Source organism: Tubulanus polymorphus, chromosome 4, assembly GCF_964204645.1.
Source record: "Tubulanus polymorphus chromosome 4, tnTubPoly1.2, whole genome shotgun sequence".
Lineage (NCBI taxonomy): Eukaryota > Metazoa > Nemertea > Palaeonemertea > Tubulaniformes > Tubulanidae > Tubulanus > Tubulanus polymorphus.
In genome coordinates this window covers 19,489,188-19,512,396 of record NC_134028.1, presented here as the reverse complement: position 1 = coordinate 19,512,396, position 23,209 = coordinate 19,489,188, and the positions used below count along the sequence as shown (strand labels likewise).

Below are 23,209 nucleotides of genomic sequence, written 5' to 3'. Positions count from 1 at the left end.
TCGACATCTCGACCTCTGGTATGAAAAGTCATATACCCTATTACTCCTACGAGTGTTTTTGCATATTTCACAATCTATTCGAGCTTAAGTTGATTAAATGGGAATGATATACAATATGTATAGTGGGGTAGCAAGGCAAAACGTAACGAAACACCTAATTCCGATATGCAATAAGCAATTTTATGATTTAATAGGCATTGATAAGATTAAACCCCAAATAGACCGGTAGACGTATACAAATTGAGTTAATTCTTGATTGATAAATTTCCTTTTTAGTCGCTTTATATTTGTATGTACGTAGATAGGGTTTTCTATTACATTCGAAGTATGTTATAAAGCTGCATCCTTTATGATGCCACTGCTCACTTAAAGCCAAGATTTTTCAGAACGAATTTGCTCAATCTTACTCAAATTCAATGGAAATACAATTCTTTACAATTCAAATTTGTTATAACGCCATATTTTCCATTGGTCCTTAAGTGGCGTTACAATCTACTTCTAATGTACTTTCAACAGCCTTTTTCTGATAGATTTCTTTTTTGAAAAAATATTCTTGTCATAATAGTCATTCACCTGACTCTTGGATATGCGTATTCTCGGTGACGGCGGTTTTTCTGTTGATCAAGAGATGATGTATACGTATGTCCAGAATAATTTACCAACTACAAACAGTCCAACTGGTGACTAAACGTCCAGGTTTTATGCTCAATCCTGAGAGATTAATTGATCGAATGGGCTGTGAAGCAGGTTTATAGTCGAATAGTGGTATCAATTTTTAGTAAATTAGCCATTTAGGACATGCGGTATTATACAAAATTGCTTTCCACGGGCTCAACGAATTGTCAGTCGAAGGTCTGGTCATGTATTCAAATGCAAAAGCACGTAATGATTCTCATATTTAGACGTAGCTTTCAAGCACAATTTGTCCTGATTGAACATTCATCGCCCGCATTGTCCTGTCGTACTCCATAGGTCAATAGAAAAACGTTAAGTTCATTTTATAGTTTGGTGTACTTTTTGTGTACTCGTCGGTTCACGTAGTGAACGACCAATTGTTATCCTGTTCAAATGACGTCATGTTGTCTTCTAGGTCATTCAAATTCTTACCGTTCAGTTTTCTCCGTAACAACATAATGTCTACACTTTTCGCCATATACAACTTACTTGTACTATCGAATGTTAGATTAAGTTTAATACGCTGTCCAATATTTCCGTCATTTGATTTTTAAAAAAATTGACAGGATTCCTTGAAAGACTATAGCTAGACTATGGCACATATTGTCGGCACAGCACTGCTATGTCGAGCGCTGACGTGATTATGGAAAATCCGTCCACGCTCTGATTGATTGTTTTGGGAATGCCAGCGCTTTTTACGTCATTATGGGAAACTGCGCTTTGAGTGGCTGCTTTGGGAATGTCGGCAGTCGAAAATGAAAGTTCGTCGAAATTTCTCTAAAAGTTCGTTTTGGCGCGCCAAAACGGAGAATATTCCGTTTTGGCGCCCCCGCCAAAACGAACTTTCATTTTGGCGCCCCCGCCAAAACGAACTTTCGTTTTGGCGCCCCCGCCAAAACAACGAAAAACGTCGAAATTTCTCTAAAAGTTCGTTTTGGCGCGCCAAAACAAAGAAAATTCCGTTTTGGCGCCCCCGCCAAAACGAACTTTCATTTTGGCGCCCCCGCCAAAACGAACTTTCGTTTTGGCGCCCCCACCAAAACAACGAAAAACGTCGAAATTTCTCTAAAAGTTCGTTTTGGCGCGCCAAAACAAAGAAAATTCCGTTTTGGCGCCCCCGCCAAAACGAACTTTCATTTTGGCGCCCCCGCCAAAACGAACTTTCGTTTTGGCGCCCCCGCCAAAACAACGAAAAACGTCGAAATTTCTCTAAAAGTTCGTTTTGGCGCGCCAAAACAAAGAAAATTCCGTTTTGGCGCCCCCGCCAAAACAACGAAAAACGTCGAAATTTCTCTAAAAGTTCGTTTTGGCGCGCCAAAACGGAGAATATTCCGTTTTGGCGCCCCCGCCAAAACGAACTTTCATTTTGGCGCCCCCGCCAAAACGAACTTTCGTTTTGGCGCCCCCGCCAAAACAACGAAAAACGTCGAAATTTCTCTAAAAGTTCGTTTTGGCGCGCCAAAACGGAGAATATTCCGTTTTGGCGCCCCCGCCAAAACGAACTTTCATTTTGGCGCCCCCGCCAAAACAACGAAAAGCGTCGAAATTTCTCTAAAAGTTCGTTTTGGCGCGCCAAAACGGAGAATATTCCGTTTTGGCGCCCCCGCCAAAACGAACTTTCATTTTGGCGCCCCCGCCAAAATGAACTTTCGTTTTGGCGCCCCCCGCCAAACAGCGAAAAACGTCGAACTTTCTTTGAAAATCCGATTCGTCTCCCTTCGATTTTGTTACGAGTCGGATCTAGGTATACGTGATAATACATATCGTTGTCGATGGTGGTGGTGTATACATTAACGGACTAACGAACAGGTATGTAGCCTATTCAGGGTTAAATGCAGGGGTTGCTTTGGGTCCTCGAGAACCCCTTTCACTTGGAAAACTACTTTTCAAAGTAGACATGTTAGGCCTACATCTTAAATGTATGAGATGATCAAGTAGCGCCTAAAAACGCTTACAATTCATGAAAATGGGACTAAGTTTTTAAGATTTCTCGGGATGACCAGCAGAGCACCACCGTACCCCCTCGACCCCCACTCCTTAAAAAATGCTGGATCAGCCCCTGGTATCATTTAAATCCTATACATTGCCTCGCATTGCTTAGCTCACATAGGCCTATTCATAAACTTTGTTCTTTAATATGCCAATATATTTTAAAAATCGATTGATTTTCGGCCGCTGAAAACATATTAAAAAAACCGATGTCGTTCTCTGGTATGCGCAGGCAATATAACACGTACTGGTAGTATTCTAAGTTTTCGACGTGAGCCGTTTCTCTCGTACTGCCTAATCATTGTAAGCGACGATTATTTTGCTCGGTCTGCATTAGTGAAAACTAATGAATTATAATCATTCAATGGCGTTAATTCGTAAATGTCTTCTTTACAGATGGACAACATACTCCTAGAATTGGGATTAGGCCAATACATTGCAAAGTTTCTCGAAAATAAGGTACCGTGTTTCAATACTTTATGTATACACAGACTTGCCCCGATTGGTAATGCTATAGGGCCATAACTTCTGAAAATGTATCATATTTTAATTTCTCATCCAGATAGGTGTTAGTGACGTCACGACCATGACAGATAGTGATTTTGAAGCAGCAGGAGTTACAGCTATCGGGGATAGAGTCCGGCTAAGGAATAGGTGTAGGATAGTAAATTCTCAGCCTAAAGAAGATGAAAATGTGTCTAGTGCAGGTAATAATTTGAGTTTTAAGATAAATCACGTGCTTAATTCCAACTTTCATGACCGTTGTCACTGACCGTTACGCTAATTCAATTCTGTCCATGAGATTGTGCTATCAGAGGGTTATACTTTTAGAGAGGTTATGCAGGCTTGTGCCTATTTCTCGTGATTAAGCTAAGCTGAGGTCGACTTACGACGACCATCTCGTCGTAAAAACAGCGGTAGTAAACACGTGACCGCCGATTGGCGATTCGTTTGTCACAGTCAGATCGACAACGATTCAATCATCGCCGAGTCCAAAGGTCATTTGACGCATAACTCATCGCTGAAATAGAACTTGTTCTATCCTTGCGATTCGACTTACGACGGGTCTGCGATCAATGGATCTTTTTACAAATTTGTAAATTGTTTACTTGAAATATATAACACTTTCCTTTATTATTTCATTTTCAGGATCATCTAGTGTTTTGTGCAGGTTGAGAACGCAATTTCAAAAACGTAAGGCCGGCACCAAGAAATCAATGACGACAAAAAATGCAGAGAAAGATATACGACGAATAAAACTAGGTTGGAAACACGCCATCAAAAGCGGGACCTTTGTACTAGTTACTGCAAGCAAGGGTGGGGGGACACACACTTTGGACCTGAAAAAAGAAATGAACTTGTCGGCCTTAACCATGGAGTTCTTAAACCTATTTTTTCCAGACGGCAAATCGAATGCGATGAACCTAAAAATCAATGATGTGAGCTATTACTTAGCAAATTTCAATGGTAATCGGTTATGTGATTATCTTGAGTGTGGTAATGTTTTTGGTCTAGAGGCCTACATCGCAGCACATAAAACAAACCCTATTAGGCTCTATCTTCACACAACTGTTTTAGTTGACGATAGTGATGATGAAACATCCTTGCCATCCATGTCATCCTTTCTTGCTAATACCCACCAGCCACCGATTTCTGAGTCAACTTTACCTATGTTTTCGTTGATGCAACCGGCATTGTCGTTTACGCCAGCAGCCTCATCTACAATTTCGGCTAGTAGTGATATTCAACCTATCGTTTTAACTACGCATACCCAATCTGCCCATACACTTTCAACTCCATTTGCGGCCGGGATTCAGTCTGGTTATGTGCCTACCGGTGCTGTTGGCATACATACGGGTGCAAATGATACACATTCCCGTGATGGTATAGCAGATATCAACTTTAATGATTTCGAATTGATACAGCCTGATACGCCTACAATTCAATTCAGAGTACAGACGAGTGGCGAGTTATCACAAGAAGAGATTAATCGCATTGAACGGGAAGAATACAACCTTCTGGTTCGCAGAACAGCCATGGTCGAAGATATGATAAACGCTTTTTGTGATGCATCGGTGATGGGGAAAATAATAAATGCTCGAATGATACTCCCTAATGGAAATGTTGAAGCCGGAGAAGGACACGGTGTCTTTCGAGAGTGTCTTACTGAATTTTGGTCAGAATTTAGAAAGCAATGTATGACGGGTAGTAGTCAGATGATCCCTCTCATACGCCATGATTATGGCACAGAGAAATGGGAGGCTGTAGGACGCATCATCAGTAAAGGATTTCAGGAAACATCATATTTCCCAATATTCCTCGCGCAGCCATTTGTTTCCGAATTTTTCTTCCAGCAGGATGATAGCGTAGACTTGGTCGAATCATTCCTGAAATATGTTTCTCCGTCTGAGGAGCTGGTATTTCGACGCGCATTGGCTAATTTCGATGATGAAGCAAATGACGTCGAAGAGATAATAGACATACTGGGGGGATATGAATGTCGGAAACTTCCTACGAAGGAGAACTTCTCCATGTTGATTCGGGAAATTAGTCACCAGGAATTGGTGCAAAAGCCGAGATTTATAGTTGATTGTATAAAACCTATGATACAGAAATATGTAACAATATCATATAAACAGTACCTCGATCTTTGTACGGATCTTAAACCCTCCTGTCGCAAAGTGGTAGAATTACTTTCTTTTCCAAACGTTTTGTCAGCTCCTCAGTCAAATGTTGCTACGTTACTGAAGAGATATGTCAGATCATTGGATGAAAGCATGTTGTCTAAGTTCCTCCGCTATTGTACTGGTTCTGACATCTGTAACTGCCAAAAGATTGACGTGACCTTTACTAAGGTAGACGGTCTCCAACGAGCTCCAGTTGCTCGAACATGTGCCCAGATATTGGAGTTACCAGAAACATATGACGAATACGTCGAACTGAAACAAGAATTCGATAATATTCTCCAGAGCAATGTTTGGGTTATGGACGTCGTATAAAATTATTCTAGAAACGAAATGACGTAATCCACGTAAGTTTCATATTTTCAAAGTTGGATCAAAACGTGTTTAAGTTCTTTTGTTTAGGCCAAAAGTGGTGTGTTTATTTTTAATATTGCCAGCCCTGATGTCGTTTCTTTTATCATAGAATTACTTAGTGACGATCTTTTTGATGATAGAAGTAATTATTCATGCAGTGCATTTTGACCAGGTTCTACAGTTCTCGGTTAAGTTTGACTCTAGAGTTAAAGCATTGGAAATATTGAAAAAAACCGACTTGACTCTCGAGTCAAACCTTACCGAGAGCTGTTAAACTTGCTCCTTATATTTGTCGTTTCAAATTAGGGAATCAATCATGACCAAATACGTTTTTTGTTTGTATTGAAAACAGGGCGATTTGGGGGTGCCACTTCTCTGCTGTCAAGTTATGTTTTGTCTCGAAATTGTAAGACAATCATCTTTAAGTACATATTGATATATTGTATCAACACGGTATTAAAACGTAGATAATGTTTTAAGGCTTTTAAGAGAAACTTTGATACTTCGATTAAAATATTCAAATATCTTCACTTCATTGCGTTTTCGTTCTTTCATGGTGTCTCACTTTCACTCGAGCTGCAAATGATATCGTAGTACGAAAGTGTCATTGGCACGTATTCGAACACGATTAAATTATATACTGTCAAAATTGCACATTCATATAGAGATACAGTGGAACTCGTTATAACTAACTGGGATACAACGATTCATCGGACATAACAAATACAAGATTGTGTCCCACATTAGACAATTTGATTAATTTCACACTGGATATGACGAAATATCTGTTAAAATGAACAATATTTTCTGGTCCCCAGAGGTTCGTTGTAACGAGGTTCCAATGTATGCATCTTCACCTGTCGTGGGAATCGAATTCACTAAGCTAAAGCCGTGTTCCCCGAACCCCTTGACCTCGCGAGTCGTTGGAGTCGTTACTAGCCGACCAGAATCCGGTCGTACCAATCACAGCGCTTTAAGCAAACGATATTATAGGCTTCTGTTGATTTTCCCGTTAAATGGACCAATCAACGTACAAGGAGGTATTTCAACCAGTAATGAAATCACGCGTCGTGAGGCCAGGGGGTGGTGGAAACGAGTTCGGGGTGCGATACCAGACCCCTGGCATGCGAGGATGAAAGATATGTGACTTGTCCATAAGACCACTTTTTAAACAACCGCTTCATAGAACTTTCTCAAAATAAATTCAATCAAAAATACATCTTTTTGAACCATACGCAAATTTATTCTGAAGCGTTTTGAGAATAGCGGATACTGGAGTACGCTTTCGCAGATAATTCTCCATGTAAATTGATGGCACGCGTATTCTATTTCTGAGACACCTACTTAAGATGGGGTTGGATAGCGAATTAAAACATGGGTAGTGTTAGTATGATGTATAACTAAGCCCAAACAGTCGCATGAATCCATGAAAAATTACAATCATATTCTTTTCAACGCGTAACGTGTATCATAGATATATTTGAATCTTCGAAATACATCATGAACAGACAACACATAAACCGTGCAGGACAGATACGTATAAAAATGATTCTAACATGTATGCTCTCAGAATTGAGTTAATAGCCAGTCATACAAAGCAGCGGCTTCTGGGGTTGATGTCGGTCTTGATTGTTGTCCCTGCCTCGTTATAAGATCACACATCGCTGAAAAGTCCGGATCACAGCCTCTCGATTCATTCGGCTTACTACAAAATTCCTCTCGAATTTGCGGAAGTAGTCCAGCGTCCACTGGAAATTTGTAGTCTATCGTGCCTGAAAATATTATTTCGTATTATCAAGAAGTGATAAAAACATCGTAAACTTAGAAACCTATGCTCATTTTTATACAGCGTATTTCGTACCGTAATATTCCGGCGAGAAGTATAATAGATCAGGTTTTCCGGGTGGAACATCCACATTTCGTTGAGGCCTGATGGCATGTGTATTCCACTCCTGCACGAAATCCTGAAGATCGGCATTTATCAAATCAAAAAAACAGTATCTTAAGGTTTGACTGAAAAATATTGGAGAAAGGGAAATTACTACGTGGATCACAAAAAATCGCCACGCGCTTTAAAGGCGGGTATTTAACCTACATGTGCACAACGTCCGCGGTAGATAGACTTCCATTTTCCTCCATATCTTTAAAAACGTTCATCCAAAACTGAACAACTTCGTTTCGAAGACTTCGCCACCATCGTTCAATGCGCTAAAAACAAAGAAAAATAAAATAATTGGTGAGTTTTGAAGTATCTTAAGTTGGTTCTAGCGCAGAAATGGGGATTGTCCAAATCTACCCATATTAATGACACCACGAACCTGATTACTCGTAGATCTACCCACAAGAACGCACGTTTCGTCATCATATTCTGCTCTAAAGGCCTTCTGAATCGCTGCAATTCTGCCATTTTCGGTTCCAGCGTCCATACGGATGCAGCGAGGAACTGCTGAATGATGATATAAAGATGACGGTCAGAGTATTATCTTAATCGACGATTGATAACAGATAATTTTTCCCAGGCATAATTTCGGCACATTGTGTATTTATATATGACAATTCTATCTACCTTCAATGTCCTGAACGAAATCTAAAAAGTACCACGCAACCACCTCTGGGTCATTATTAGTATTTCCAACTCTTAACCAAAGGATTCGTCGGGAAAATCTTTTAAATATAGACTGTGTTTATGAACATGTTCGACAAACCAAATTCTGAACTTATAGCAACTGCTGTTGATAGGTGGAAATAATATCTTTTAGGATATATCAATTATATATTATGTTTACCCATCTATACACCCATGAATCGGGAAACCAAAAGGCTTGAGCTTGTCATAACCATCGAGATGGACAAGATAATTGGGACCCTTGTTAAAGTAACGTCGTCGTCTTAAAACTCCATGGGTCCTATTCTGTACTCCTTCGAAGTCTAAATTCTGAAGGATATTGGAAACTAGAGACCTAGAAGTAAACAATCATATAACACATGAGTGAAGTGATCCAGATCTCATCTTAAAGGTCTTACATCAATCAAATACACATTTATACATATGCTGGCCGATTCGAAAGTTCTTTTTGTCAGGAGTAACAAAACTGACAATTCTTCAATTTGGCCAAAAAATATTTTTCGAGAAATTAAGTTTTTTTAGTTATGGCGTTTTGGTACTTTAGCGCCCTCATTTATCATGTCAGGAATTAACCGTGCAGGTAGCCACCCGACCATACATCTTACCTAGGGGCTCTTATTCCGTAGCGTTGACGGAGACGTTGTGACATAGCACGATATCCCATGCAACATCCGCTGCCAGCAAGCTCAACCTGTAATAATGCAGAGAACATAATCTTAAACCCAAAAGACATTTTCAATTTCTATCAGATATAAGCATCACTTCAAAAATTCGGATTACTTTCCTCGACTGCAGCGGTTACGTCATTGAGAACGTAATTGTTGTTTCTTTTCAAACCTAACCTATTCAATTGTCGTTTGAGGTGGCGTCCACTGAAAGTTTAAAATAAACAAGACGGTTTGTGAACTAAACTACTATATCACATCATTATAAGGAGTAATATTGAATAAAAATGGCAGTGCCCATACGTAGCTGCAGACAATTAAAATCTATTCTTAGACCATCTTGATGTAGGCCATGGAATTTATATATACGTACCTAATAGTTATTCCGAAGTTAGATAACATGGCAATCCTCATTTCTGCATTTGTGTACCCATCTGCAAAAAGCTTCCGAACAGTATCATCAACTAGAGGAATCTGTTAAGATCATCAACAAGATCAACAGCAAAATCGACCGTTGAGCAACTTGGTCTTTATTACGTAAAAGGATACAAGTCCGAACGGTGTCCATTATAATTAAGCGGTCGTGCACGAGTACGTATGCGTATGTACATAATTTGTATGTCAGCATCTGGAGTAGACACGTTTCCGGGGCGCCAAAACGAAAGTTCGTTTTGGCGGGGGCGCCAAAATGAAAGTTCGTTTTGGCGGGGGCGCCAAAACGGAATTTTCTTTGTTTTGGCGCGCCAAAACGAACTTTTAGAGAAATTTCGACGTTTTTCGTTGTTTTGGCGGGGGCGCCAAAACGAAAGTTCGTTTTGGCGGGGGCGCCAAAATGAAAGTTCGTTTTGGCGGGGGCGCCAAAACGGAATATTCTCCGTTTTGGCGCGCCAAAACGAACTTTTAGAGAAATTTCGACGTTTTTCGTTGTTTTGGCGGGGGCGCCAAAACGAAAGTTCGTTTTGGCGGGGGCGCCAAAATGAAAGTTCGTTTTGGCGGGGGCGCCAAAACGGAATTTTCTTTGTTTTGGCGCGCCAAAACGAACTTTTAGAGAAATTTCGACGTTTTTCGTTGTTTTGGCGGGGGCGCCAAAACGAAAGTTCGTTTTGGCGGGGGCGCCAAAATGAAAGTTCGTTTTGGCGGGGGCGCCAAAACGGAATTTTCTTTGTTTTGGCGCGCCAAAACGAACTTTCAGAGAAAATTGGACGTTTTTTTTCGTTTTGGCGTTCTGGCGTTCTGGCGCCCTCATTTACATACCAGGAATTTTACGCTATGGCCCTTATCAGCCACCATAGTAATCGCTTTCTAGAGGGCAGTCTTTTATCCAGTCTTTTATGGACTGCATCAAACTTTGCCTAGTTAGTTTGTCTGATAAAGATGCTAACACGCGCGCGTCGCAGATGTGTGAGAGTGCTGTTGTTCATCACTGAAGCACACACACTAATGCCGACCTGCGCGTGCTTACAAACGTAGTATAAGCAGACACGAATTGCTATTGCGCACTACGCGCGCGTCTCTACGAATATATTATCTTGCCAATGTCAGTTGATGAAATAAACAAAATAATGTAAGAGTAATAACATCGGGAGGTAATATTAAGGCCAGCCGTCCGCTGAGCCTGTACAAATGGAGCGAATATTCATCCTCGACAATTGTTCGGGAAAAACCGCCTTTTTTCTCAAATCGGATAGATGACCGTGATATGTTAATTAGCCATGTGCACGAATTGCAAATTCAATAAAATCTTATTCCGCAAGAAATATCAAATCCAAGTCAAGTTTACTTTATCGGGCAAAATTTGACATTCATCAAATTAAAGATTATTTTATTCCACATTCAAATTATTCATTAGACCATCGGTGAAGATTGATCTGTGATATTCGTTTGTGCAAGCCTCAGTGCCTCTGCTAATAACACCACAATTGTCTATTGATCGGGTGAGAGTTTTTTTTTGACAAATATGTAATAACCCACAGATTGTGCATCATTTGATCTATGAAAAGCGAATGTGAAAAGTGTAGTGCCCCTTGGGAAAGCATTTTAGTGAAGGGCTTTCCCAGTGACGTCATCATCACGAACATATGTAGTTCGTTCGGCCATGTGCTAGTGAGTCATGGGAAAACCCCGACCATGTATATACCATCAAAGTTGAAGATGCTTACTAACACGTACGTACAGTGCACCATAATTTCATGTTAAACGATATTGCAAATTCGAGAACAACCTGATTATTGTGCTCAAGTAAAACATTCTCAGTTGATCCTTCTGAACCCGCATGGTCCTTTAATATTGTTGAAGATTGAATCTGCTTTCTGCGTTTGTGTATTGAAATGTCATGTATTATTATATCTTTCTCAATACGTCTCATTCTGTACTGTCATATCAGTTCTTAGCTATTATTGCCGATATTTAGTTGTCCCCACCAGATATTTGATATCTGTTCTCGTGTGCTCATGTTTTTCACGCTTATGATTTTAAGTTTACGTGGTTTATCATGTTTCAATGTTCGTGGCATTCGCCCCCCCCCCCCATCCATGGATAGGTAAAGGTCTCAAGAGTGTTGGAATTAGTAATTTTGTAGCCTTATTTCTTGTTTCCTACTTCCTATTTCCTCTATTTGTATGTTTGTATGGTTTGTATAATTTTTTATTTTCTAGGTAACTGAAATAAAAGAAGGTCCAGTTAAGCCTGTGTTACTTTTAGTAAATTACCGAGGAATGTCGTCTCTGTTTGCGACAAATATAGTTTGTGTTTCTTCTCTAGTACGTGTAAATAGCCTATTTCTGTCATCGCAGCAGTTCGGCAGACATTGACGCTCCAGGTCATGCTTGACTCGTGCGAGGGATCGAATTCGCCGCGGTTAAAGTACACCAGTTTTCCATGTTAGCACTAGATCAGAAATCTGTTCACATCGACTTATGTAGCGTTTCTGAAACTCCCACTGTTGAATTAAGATGAACATGGTTTGTGAATTTTTGGGCCAATAAGATTGTTGCTTCACTGCCTCGGTATCAGAACTTACAGTTCGTAGCGCAACAACTTTGTATTACATACCTATGACGCCGTGTATATGTAAGTGCAGCTCCACCCGATATTTGTTATTAGGCCCTATTTTCGTTCAGTGTTACAGGCATTCCGCTAGGCCGAAAATGTGTCCGGTAAACGGTCATTTTTCCAATTAGAATTATCTAAATTTTTCCCAATCTGTGTGAAAAAATTCCCGAGATCAGTGCTATGACAAATTGAAAAATTATAATGACAAATGTTTGATAAATGACCTGCTTCCCCAAATCAATCGTGCGGATATCTCATTAAGATCATCAACACCTTTTCCTGGCCGCGGCACTATGACTCAGCAGGCTGTAATTATTTTTTTACTGAAAAAATGATATCAAAATTCCACCATTTCCCGAGGATTTTTAAAATTTTCTGAACGTTGAGGGGGCACCCCCTCGAGCTCCCCCGCCTCGCGACTCAGACTTGGCCGCTGCGCGGCGCGCTGGTCACAGTCTCTTCATTACGTTTCATGTCAGCCACCCTCCTTTGAAAAACCTAAATCCGCCCCTGCATTCATCAGTTCATAAGTCAAAAATATTATCGTGCGGTATTATGTCTAACCATGGTATTAATTACACTCACTTAACGATAATCCCGAATGATAACGTGAAAGTCCGTATTCCTTACCAGAGAATGACATGGATTGCTTTTCAAATCCCACCTATATCTGTGCGCTTAGTTTGAACGGATGTGGTACGTTCATCAGCTAATTACAATCTTAGATATACACTTTCAAAATCACGGGGCATTTCATCTGAATACGAATGCCAAAGAGGTATTACATTAAATTGAATTGCTCTGCTTAGTCTCCCCGAATCAATATTGCGGTATCGCAATTGAATTATCAACACCTCATCCTGGCTGTGGTACTATCATGACTCAGTAGGCTGTAATAATCTTTACAGAAACCATCGCTCAAATGCCGTCATATTCCACCATGTTCCCGAGGATTTTCCAAAACTTTCTAAACGTCGAGAGGGACACCCCTCGAGCTACCCCATCTCGCGATCTCAAGTCTTTGTAGATTTACTGCTTTTTGGTGCGATTTCCAAGCAATAAATGAAGTCTTGATGCAAATTGCTTTTTAGGAAGTTAACTGTCTTGAGATGTAGTTTACAGACAATAAAGATGAAATCCCGAAGAATGGCCCTTTTTGTTGAAAAATATCTGCCTCGTCTTGTAAAGATATGTCCTTTCCTACTTTTGGGATTGATAAAAACGACTAAACGTGCCCTTTCTTATTTTTTGATTGACGAACGGTCGTGCCTTTTATCTTTAAAATTATCTGCCTCATCCTGTAAAAATGTGCCCTTATTTACTTTTGCGATTGATAGGGACGACAACATGTGCCCGTTTTAGTTTGGGGATAACATTTTTGGGAAAAATTTGAGAAATCTTTCAGGCGGCAAAAATTTGAAAAGGACACTTCGTCCTACCCTCTCGAACCCCTATGTACGGGCCTGACTTGTTTATTCATTCTATAGTTCTATAAACGTGTAGAAATAGCAGTATAATGAGGCGCATTACCAAAAGAGTTCAGATCGTTGTTTAGATTATTTGTTATTATATATATGTATGTATGTATGTATGTATGTATGTATGTATGTATGTATGTATGTATGTATGTATGTATGTATATATGCATACATGCATGCATGCATGCATGTATGCATATATATATATATATATATATATATATATATATATATATATATATATATATATATATATATATATATATATATATATATATATATATATATATATATATATATATATATATATATATATATATATATATATATATATATATATATATATATATATATATATATATACATACATACATACATACATACATACATACATATATATATATATATATATATATATATATATATATATATATATATATATATATATATATATATATATATATATATATATATATATATATATATATATATATATATATATATATATATATATATATATATAATAACAAATAATCTAAACAACGATCTTATCTATATGGTATTCATCTAGCCTGAAACATAGCAACGTACGCAATGGTCAGCTCCCATTGTTAGTGTGGCAATCGGGGATTCCACTATGGCAAGCTTATGGTGCTTCAGTATTTCACGTTCAATTTCTTCGACATTTAACAGTAAAAATCGAATAAAACTTTCACTTAATTAGTAAAATTCAATGGAAACTATGCCAATCACTGGTAAAATGAATGTGATGTATATTTGGTGGGTCTTTAAGTACTGTATGGATTCGGGAGCCAAGAAATTCAGTTCCAAGCTGATTGACAATGAATTACTTTTGACAACGTAAGATCGAGTGCTCATAACGCCACCTTGCGGGATCATTGGTTTAACGGTTCCCATTCTCATTATCCTTCCTGGTCACCTCGAGAAAACATGAGATATACATCTATACTTTCTGCTCATTGTACATAGTGCTTTTAACTCAGTAACACGTGTTTATTTTTCTGTGGTTCGCAGAGGCGATTACTTTTCCGTGGAAGCTCTTGTTTGTGTTTGGTGTTTATTCTAACTGAACGTTTTGTCACCCGATATTCTACATTTACTGGAATTAACCTCTGTGATCGTGTCCGAGCTGAGTTCAACGATTAGCTTCTCTTGGTCTACGATGAGGGGTACAAAAGGGAGCGAGGTGGGTGTGTCTGCTCGTACTGCGAGCATGGAGCCTGGGACTTCGGGTCGCCAGAAGGAGGCGCTACCTATTAAGAAGGGGATGATCGGGAAAGGCAAAATGCCAGCTAAAAAGGCAAAGCGCCAATTAACTAGCTTCCACAAATAAAGATGAAGCACCCGAATCGAGAGATAACTCTTTTCAGTCCCCAGAGGGCATGAATTCCAACATAGTTTGAAGTTTGTTAAGTAAGCTCTCTGATAGATAGAATATGGATCAGTGCTGCCTACCTGGGGTAAATAAAGCCGATTTTTTACAGTAGGAATGTAATCAGAAAACTGAGTGGATGCTCAATCCCAACATTTTTGAAATTTTAAGAACTGATTTAAATCTGCTTATTGGCGTAGATTTGTTTGTATTGAGGAATAACCGTCATGTTGACAGATGTGTGTCGTGTTAGCCTGATACGGAAGCGTGGACTGTAGATGCACCCACTGTTGAATGGCGTTGTCTTAGTTTCTACATTTTCCTCCTTTCCTCCTTTAATCCGGCCGACATATTCTTAGTATTCCACCCACGTTCTACTACTAGCGGCAAAAAACCGTAGGTTAGTGAGGCAACCGGAATCGGATGTGGAACACCCACTGTGGCAAAAGTTGTCGCGTGCCATTTGTCGGCAGGTGTCCGGAGAACGAAGGATTTTCGGGGACAGAAACAAGCAAACAGAGTACAGAACGTATATTGAGAGATTTTAGTAAGAGTTTTCAAGGATAATAAGGCATTTTCAATAATAGACTAGCACTGCCACGTTATATACAAACTTGGGATGTTAATGTGTTAATGTTTGAATGTTTCATTGATGCTATCGGAGTTGACTCTTAAGTCATTGGCGATGAAACTGGTAACGTTATTGGCTCTATACTTTGCAGTCAAATGGCAGAGACTATAAGGAAGTTAAAAAGTGTTAAATTATGAGTAGGGAGTATGGATGTATACTATGACAAGATAATTGCAATCCAACTTCAATTTACAGGTAAGTTTCCATTTAACTTGTGTATTAACTCGGCGAATCTAATCGATTTCTAAGTGGTGGAACATTGTTGCGTTGAAGGAATGACCTGTCGCGGGCCATTTTACAACCAACGTTTTGAAAATATTGTCGTAGCCGTTGTCGGCGCCACATATATACGTGCGCTCAGATTCGTATTCCCCTGGTAGCATGTTATTGACGGTGAGCTTAGCTTTCGAAGTATTTCCTCGTGAAGAAGTCTCGACACGGGTGTCTCTCGTCTCCGTTAATGCGGGACCCGCGTACTCAGGCTGCCAGTTCGAATCTACAATGCCGAACGATGTTTCGAAAAATTTGATCGTGGCTTTCGGTTCTGAGGTGACTTCGCATTCAAATGTGATCTATAAAACACAATATAATCAGTGAGTTGAAATAATGCCTATTGGTAAAATATTCGTTTGAAAGATGATGAGAATTCAACGTGGAAAACTATCTAGCTAAGTCGTGATGCTCAAGTAGTTGCAAATGTTATGTTTATCATGCTTACGGTGTTAGATTGGTGATAGAACCCAAATCTTAGACTGGTTTTAAGGTGTTAGATTGGCCATATGACAATCGATTAATCTGGCATTAAGTTGATCGGTAATAAATCTAAGATGAGCTTACTTAGAATGGTTTTTATTCTAAGCCTTACCAATCATTAGTTCAACGATTCAGGAAAATGTAATCCATTCATACGATTTTTATGTACTCCCGAAAATCGCAATCTTAGAGAGGGTCATTGTCAAATTTGCAGCTAGTTTTGTATATACAATGTATTTTTTGACAAATGGCAGCAACGCAAACAAGAAGGCAGAAGTCCGTACCAGTTCGGAGCTACGTACGTATATCAAGAAGAAGAGCACTTTGTTGCATACTAAAACTCATCCACTCACCCTATTATTTGTGTCCCTATCATCAAATGATACTTTCTTATTCTCTTTGCCATCAGCGAATTTTATCGGCGTATAAACCCTCGTTTCAAACGACTTCCTCACTAGCGGCTCCCTATATCCGGCTTCAACAGTGTACGAGTTAGCCGCATGATCGTCCGACCAGAAACACACCCTGGCCGTCGTCAAATCGTATCCGCAGTATACATCATTCGACAACTTCTTCGTGACGCCGTATTTATCGGTCTTCAGCACTTGGACGTGCGGACGAGGCCATCCCTCGACAACGACAAAGATCATATCACCCGCTCTCGAGACTGGCACATTACCAAAGAACTTCAACGTGTTGCTGGTCGCCCCTGATTGTACCAAAACCCGCAGCATTGTACTAGAACTGTAAACCTGAACCTCGCCAACTTTGCCAAAAGTACCCGATCCGACTAAACGAACGACTACACAGTGCGTGAAACTGTTTTTGTAATTATCATAACCGAACCCACTGCAGTACGTGCCTTCGTCGCTAGGGGTCGCCTTGCTTACTACCATTTCGGGTCGCACTACATGCATCTTTTCGGAGCTCAACCAGTTTTTCCTAACTGAAAAACACGATTTATTTTCTTCTTACAAGAATTATACCTTTCTTTTCGATACCTTTAACTATATCATAGGCCGTAACGGTATCTTCAGGGATTCTAGAATCCCTGAATATAGCGTAACAAAAACCTCGGAATATGTATACGTTCCAGAACAAAGAGATTAACTAAGTAACAATATCTCGCACAAACAAGGGATTGTAAACAGCATAAACACAGTTACAAACTAAAAAACACGAAGTAGAGCAAACTACGTGTGGGGTACTTATAACGTACAATTCATGTAATCGTTTGGTGTACTTAAGTTTATTCTATCGCAAGCACTTTCTGAAGACATCTTTCTCAAGTGCGTTAAGTTCTTTACAAATTCCTATTCATATTTCTGAAGATTTGTTCTTCTCTTTGAGGAATTTAAGCAGATCGGTTGCATCTTCGCCACAGCTTCTGCCAGGATACTAACCTTCGTTTTTGACTACGTTCTTATTTCGATCGCGTCTCGGAAGATTTTTCGCCCATCGTCCATAGGTGCTCAGTCCGTCGATTTTTTCGGGGGCTTTCAGCGACATTTCGGTGATAAGCGAAAATTTGGAACCGGGCTTCACGTTCTGCACGAGCGGCGTGATCATATCAATAGTGGGCAACTGAAAGTCGGTCACCTCGACTTTACTATCAGAAACCGGGCCTAGTTTGACGTGGGCTAGAAACACTCCGAAACAGTTCCCGTTGTCAGTGATGAAGAACTGAAAATTGAGCTCGTCGATTTGGGTATCTGATCGGACCTTAAACTCGAAGGTTTTAACCGACAATGCTTTGCCGTCAGCAGTTACTTCAGATGAATCACGTTCATTTTCTGAAACGAAAACAAATCTTCACGGTATTATGATATGTCGCACCTATGACCTGAAGGGGAACGAGCTCCTTAGACTGTCTAAGTAAACAAGGAAGGGCTCATTAGAATGATATCTGAAATCAAGCCATGGTGATTTAGAATTTGAGCGGCATAAAAAGTATGGTGGAAGTATATCAGGGTTTTTTTAACAGCTTCGTTGCAAAAGCCAGATGCTCCGTTTGCCAGGGTTCACTGTATTTAATAGGAGTAATTTAGGGAAATTATCTGATCAAAGAGAAAACAATTTCAAATACCTTTTGCTAAGTAAACATTATCTTTCTTCATTGTCGCTATGGCTACTTCGTATTGCAAATTAGTTTCATATTCAAGCTGAGCTCTAAAGACGCGACCTGATCCGGTGTTCGATACGTCGAGCTTTCGGATTATGCCCAGCTCGGCTCGACACGGGTTTGTCCTGGCCATCTGTTAGATATAAATGATTGAAAATGTGAAAAACAACAGACGGTTAATTACATTCATTGTACAGGTACATTCAAACGATAGAAAAAGTCCAAAACGTGTCCAAAAATCGGATTACTTCTTTCCTGATGCGATTAATCGTTACAACTCCGGCTAAAGAATGTTTTTCCAATGGTTCATTTAAATGAAACCAAACTTAAATTCATTTCAGTTTTATTATAAGCACCTTCTGTTATGATAGCTTTCCGCGTATTCATCCTCAGTTGTCTAGTTGAAACGCCTTGTCTATTTTCGAATATTAAATCTTAGTGTCTATGTTTTTAAAATACATAAAATACACAGTCGGTTTTTATCATATTCGAATGTAATATTTTGACTAGTTTTTAAGTGGTGGATATGTAGAGGATCCCACACTAACAATAGAAAATATAAAGTCTGTTACTTTCCTTGAGCTAGTAGTTATTTCAACGTTTATGTCCTAATAGTCATCATCTTCAGGAAGACTGCTGTTGTTCTCATTACAACCAATGATGAAACTTTCGGTCCGTGTTGTAAAGATAATATAAAATCCTACACTAAGAATGAAAATAGTCTGAAATATCTCCTTGAGCGAGTTGTTTATAGAAGATTTCGACTGCATATGCTATCTTCAGGAGTACTAGTGTTAGACCCTATAACCGAATTAATCTGAACAAGGACACTAATTAAGTAATAAGAAAATGATATAAACTAGGTACAGAATATTCGAAGTTCCGACTACATCCTAATAGTCATCTCATCAGGGAATGCGATGCTGTTCACGTTATAATCATTGGTGGAAGGAACACTCTGAGTCTGAGTGTTGTAAAGATGATACAGAATTCAACACTGAGAGTAAAAGAGTCAGTAATGTTTCCTTGAGTTAGTAGTTTAACGTTCACCCTGATGGTCATATTCAGGAATACTGAAGAGCCTAGTCACACAAATTGTTCACATGCGTCATATTGGCCGTCAAACAGCTGTATTTCAAATGATATTGTCGAAAAGAGCATTCAGAAAAGGGCAACTCAAAATAGTTGAGTCTTGTTTGTGCAAGGGCCACAAACCCCTAGATCAGCGCCTGACTGTGGAACAATAGCTGATATCATCTATTAAATACTACGATACCAACCTTCATGGCTCCACTAACTTGAACTAAGAGGATTAAGATAAACAACTTGTAGTACCGCGTCATTGTCGATGGTACCTGGAAGAATCAAAAACAAAACCAGTTTACTATAACATTAACAGAATGATAAGTACAAAGTATTATTAAGTAACAGAATTATATACAAATATGTAAAGCACCTGTACAAGCCCCACATTTCTCAGTCAAATCTTGACTCACAAACTGATTTACCGGATCTTAATTGAAATCACTTCATTCTCAATGAGTTAACTCCGAGTCAGCCCCTAACCATGGAACTGGGTCCAAGGTCTCATTTGCATTGGAGTTGTGAGTAACTCTATGTTAACATTAGATTCAATTAGTTAACCCTCGAGCCCAATCTTAACTCATAACCATGGAACTGTGCCCAGTTTCACAGTTCTGAAATAAAGATAGTCCATTTTGGAATGTGTTTTGAGTCAAATCTATACTCAAAACTATAGAACTTGGCCCAGTTTTACAGTCGTGAGTTAAATTAGTGCATTTCCAATGAGTTAACTTTCAAGTTAAGAGTTAACTCAGTTAAATACAATCTTAACTTACAACTCTGAAACTGGATTCAGTTCATGTATATTCTACCTTATATTATTTTTTAGGTAATCTCCATGTACTGTGTCATTGAGTAGTGTCGAAAAACGGTGTTGTATGCATTTTCGGTATTATTCATACGCACATAACTGCTGTGTCTGGTTTTCTCGTAATTACATATTTCATGCCAATTTCCGTGGTAAATTGCTTGATTGGGCAGTATTAACAAAAATTGGATGGCATACAATTTCAACAAACAAGTCGTCAACAAACATGAGTTATAGATATTCTCATATTGACTTAGATATCGTTCAATTTCTATAGAAATATGCTTATTTTTCTGCATATATATATAAACACGATTAGGCCCATCAATAAAGTGATACCTTGTTTCTCATCAAATCGCGAAGCCGCCTGCGTCATTCCCAAAAGCCAAAATATAACGAAAAATATAGCCGCACAGCAAAGACAACGGTTTTCTGCCTTGCCGGTTTAAATGTCGCACTGGGAGGCGCACAAAGATTTCATCGAAATAATTCTAATCACTTAATAACATACGGCTATTTTGAATGAGCGCGACTTTGATAAACACGTATATGTGGTTACTTCAAAATGCCTTTTAACCGAATCTGAGTTTGACAAAGCCAGAAAAAATGATGTCAATTGATGTCCGGTTTGAAGTTCATGGCGAAATCGGAAGTAAATTTACGTCATCCGGCAGCGCATTCACTAAATCCAGCATTTTTGGATCGGGTAATTTTAGATTTTATTGATTTCATGGTATTAGATTGCCATGATTTATGCATCCCAGGGATCAATGGGCTTTTCAATATAAAATCGACGGCATCGGATAACTTTTACACATGAACTAAGATTTAGGGATTTTAGGAAGCTTTATTCACAAAATCGTAAATTTGTGAATGTTAATTTCTTTCTAAAAGATTGTTTTCGCTGATTTTCTATGTTTCACACCAAACGTACAAGTCATCTTTCCGTAGTTCTATAATGTATCATGTACTTAATAAAATTCGCTGTGACGAGGCGTCCGTCACTTCGATTTCATCTATTACATATTATTCAATATTCTACATAGGTTGTCCGTTTATTAATCGCCATCGAGCTTCGTTCCCCTTGCTACTATTCGGAGATTAGGTTGATATACAACCCCTGGAAGCTACTGTCGTATCCGTTGTCCGCGTTGCAAATGTACCAGTATCCAGGCTCGTGTTTCCCTGGTTACAGGCTATCGACAGTCAGCCTAGCTTTCACCACATTTTCCTCTGGAAGTCGTCGCTATGGGCGTGCTACCCGTCTCAGACACAATGTACTCCGGCTGCAAGTTTGGAGATTTTGATGTTTTGTAAAAAGTGATCGTGGCTATCGGTTCTGAAGTGACTTCGCATTCGAACGTGATCTAGAAAACAAAGTAAACACCAAAAACGTATCTGAAACTGGGAAGAACAAATCCGGGTTGATAACCTCAATCAGTCTTTAATCTGCTGCAAGATTTCTTTGATCCATATAGTAAAGGAAGTAATATTCAGATTATAGGATATTAATTAGTCTTAAAATCTAAGAAAACAGTGTACTAGACAGGCCCGTGTACACAGGACTTTTTTTAGGGGGAGGGAGTTCTGTTGAGAGAAAAAGGGCAATGTCACCACGAAGGCACACAAGATGGTGATGGCGGTGGGCCGGACAGTGTGATCGCCAAAGGGGTGAGAAAATTTTGGTGTATTTACCAGTTTTTAGATAAATTTCCTGCAATCTGGACCACAAAGATGAACGGATCACGGGACGACTTGTAAAAAAGGGCATTATCTCCGAAAAACGAGGGTGGTCTGGGAAACCTCCCCAAGAAATGTTTTGAAGATTTACTGCTTTTGCCAGCAATTAATGAATTCCTGATGCAAATTGTGCTTTTAGGTAATCTAATGCATTAAAATGTAGTTTCAATGCAATAAAGATGAAATCCTGAAAAATGGTAAACCGTTTTGTTGCCTCGTCTAGTAAAAATATGCACTTTCCTATTTTTGGGATTGATAAAAACAAGGTGCCCTTTCTTCTTTAATTTTTCGGTATTGATGGTAGACTGAATGTGCCATTTTTCTTTGAAATTATCTGCCTCGTACAATAAAAAAATGATCTCTTTACTGAGTTGTTGATTAGGGACGACTAAATGTGCCCTTGCTAGTTTGGAGATGAAATTTTTGATAAAAATAATTTTAATCACTACACTATACGTTAGAACTTTAGTTGGTTTCAACAATGAGTCTGTCCTGCACATTCTAGCTCCACCATCACAGAGAATGTTCTTTCTAAAAAATTTTCACTAATATATTCCTAATTTTTTCCTTCAGGCATGAATCCACTGTATTTAGGGCCTAGAGGTATTCTAGTCACATATGAGGGTATTCTGGGTGGAGGGATTCTGGGTGTGGTATATTTAGGTGGAGGCATTTTGGTGGAGTTATTATGCTAATAGGGCAAATAAAATATTAATTGAAAGGCTAAAAATGAGAGTAATCCTCCATGGAAAAGGTGTTCATAGCGATTTTTAAAGGAGTTAAACAAGTTAACATTGCCGAATCCAGGTATTAATGTCAGAGGTAAAAATTTCACACGAAAAAAAATGCCAGAACGAAATATGCAGATGATTATGGGAATATGAGAATATGAGAACATTGAACATGATATTCTTATCTATTTCAGATTTCAAATATTGAGTAAACAGTTTATGTATGAAATATTTCTAGAAATTAAAAGTGAATCAGTCATTTATTTAAAAAATAGAGGTAATTGAAAAATGAGAATATTATTATATCAACACTAACATGATAGACCTATTCACACGATGATATTAATATAAGACGACATATTTCTAGATTAATGGAAATTTAAAAAATTAATGCGTAGTTAGACATCCTACATCAATGAACTTGTT

The 23,209-nt window shown here is 38.9% G+C and overlaps 2 protein-coding genes across 4 annotated transcripts; both read right to left on the bottom strand.

The window, feature by feature from the left end:
- Window positions 1–7,123: 7,123 nt before the first annotated feature.
- LOC141904571 (uncharacterized) lies at window positions 7,124–9,190 on the bottom strand. Its single transcript, XM_074793181.1, has 8 exons — window positions 9,115–9,190; window positions 8,934–9,021; window positions 8,489–8,662; window positions 8,269–8,366; window positions 8,021–8,148; window positions 7,798–7,910; window positions 7,564–7,715; window positions 7,124–7,474 (listed from the first exon to the last, which is right to left on the bottom strand). Exons 2-8 carry the CDS (start codon window positions 8,990–8,992, stop codon window positions 7,269–7,271), a joined length of 930 nt encoding a protein of 309 aa, XP_074649282.1. The 5' UTR covers window positions 8,993–9,021; window positions 9,115–9,190; the 3' UTR covers window positions 7,124–7,268.
- Window positions 9,191–15,458: 6,268 nt separating this feature from the next.
- On the bottom strand, window positions 15,459–20,400 carry LOC141903895 (uncharacterized). Of its 3 annotated transcripts, XM_074792271.1 has the most exons (7): window positions 20,317–20,400; window positions 19,702–19,776; window positions 18,778–19,087; window positions 18,386–18,554; window positions 17,703–18,092; window positions 16,653–17,245; window positions 15,459–16,118 (listed from the first exon to the last, which is right to left on the bottom strand). In XM_074792271.1, the coding sequence occupies exons 4-7, from the start codon at window positions 18,552–18,554 to the stop codon at window positions 15,780–15,782; spliced, it is 1,491 nt and encodes a 496-aa protein (XP_074648372.1). In that variant the 5' UTR covers window positions 18,778–19,087; window positions 19,702–19,776; window positions 20,317–20,400; the 3' UTR covers window positions 15,459–15,779. The 3 variants fall into 3 exon arrangements, with proteins under 3 accessions (XP_074648372.1, XP_074648371.1, XP_074648373.1); XM_074792270.1 differs by lacking the exon at window positions 18,778–19,087; XM_074792272.1 differs by lacking the exons at window positions 19,702–19,776; window positions 20,317–20,400 and having other exon boundaries at window positions 18,778–19,371.
- Between the last annotated feature and the right edge of the window lie 2,809 nt (window positions 20,401–23,209).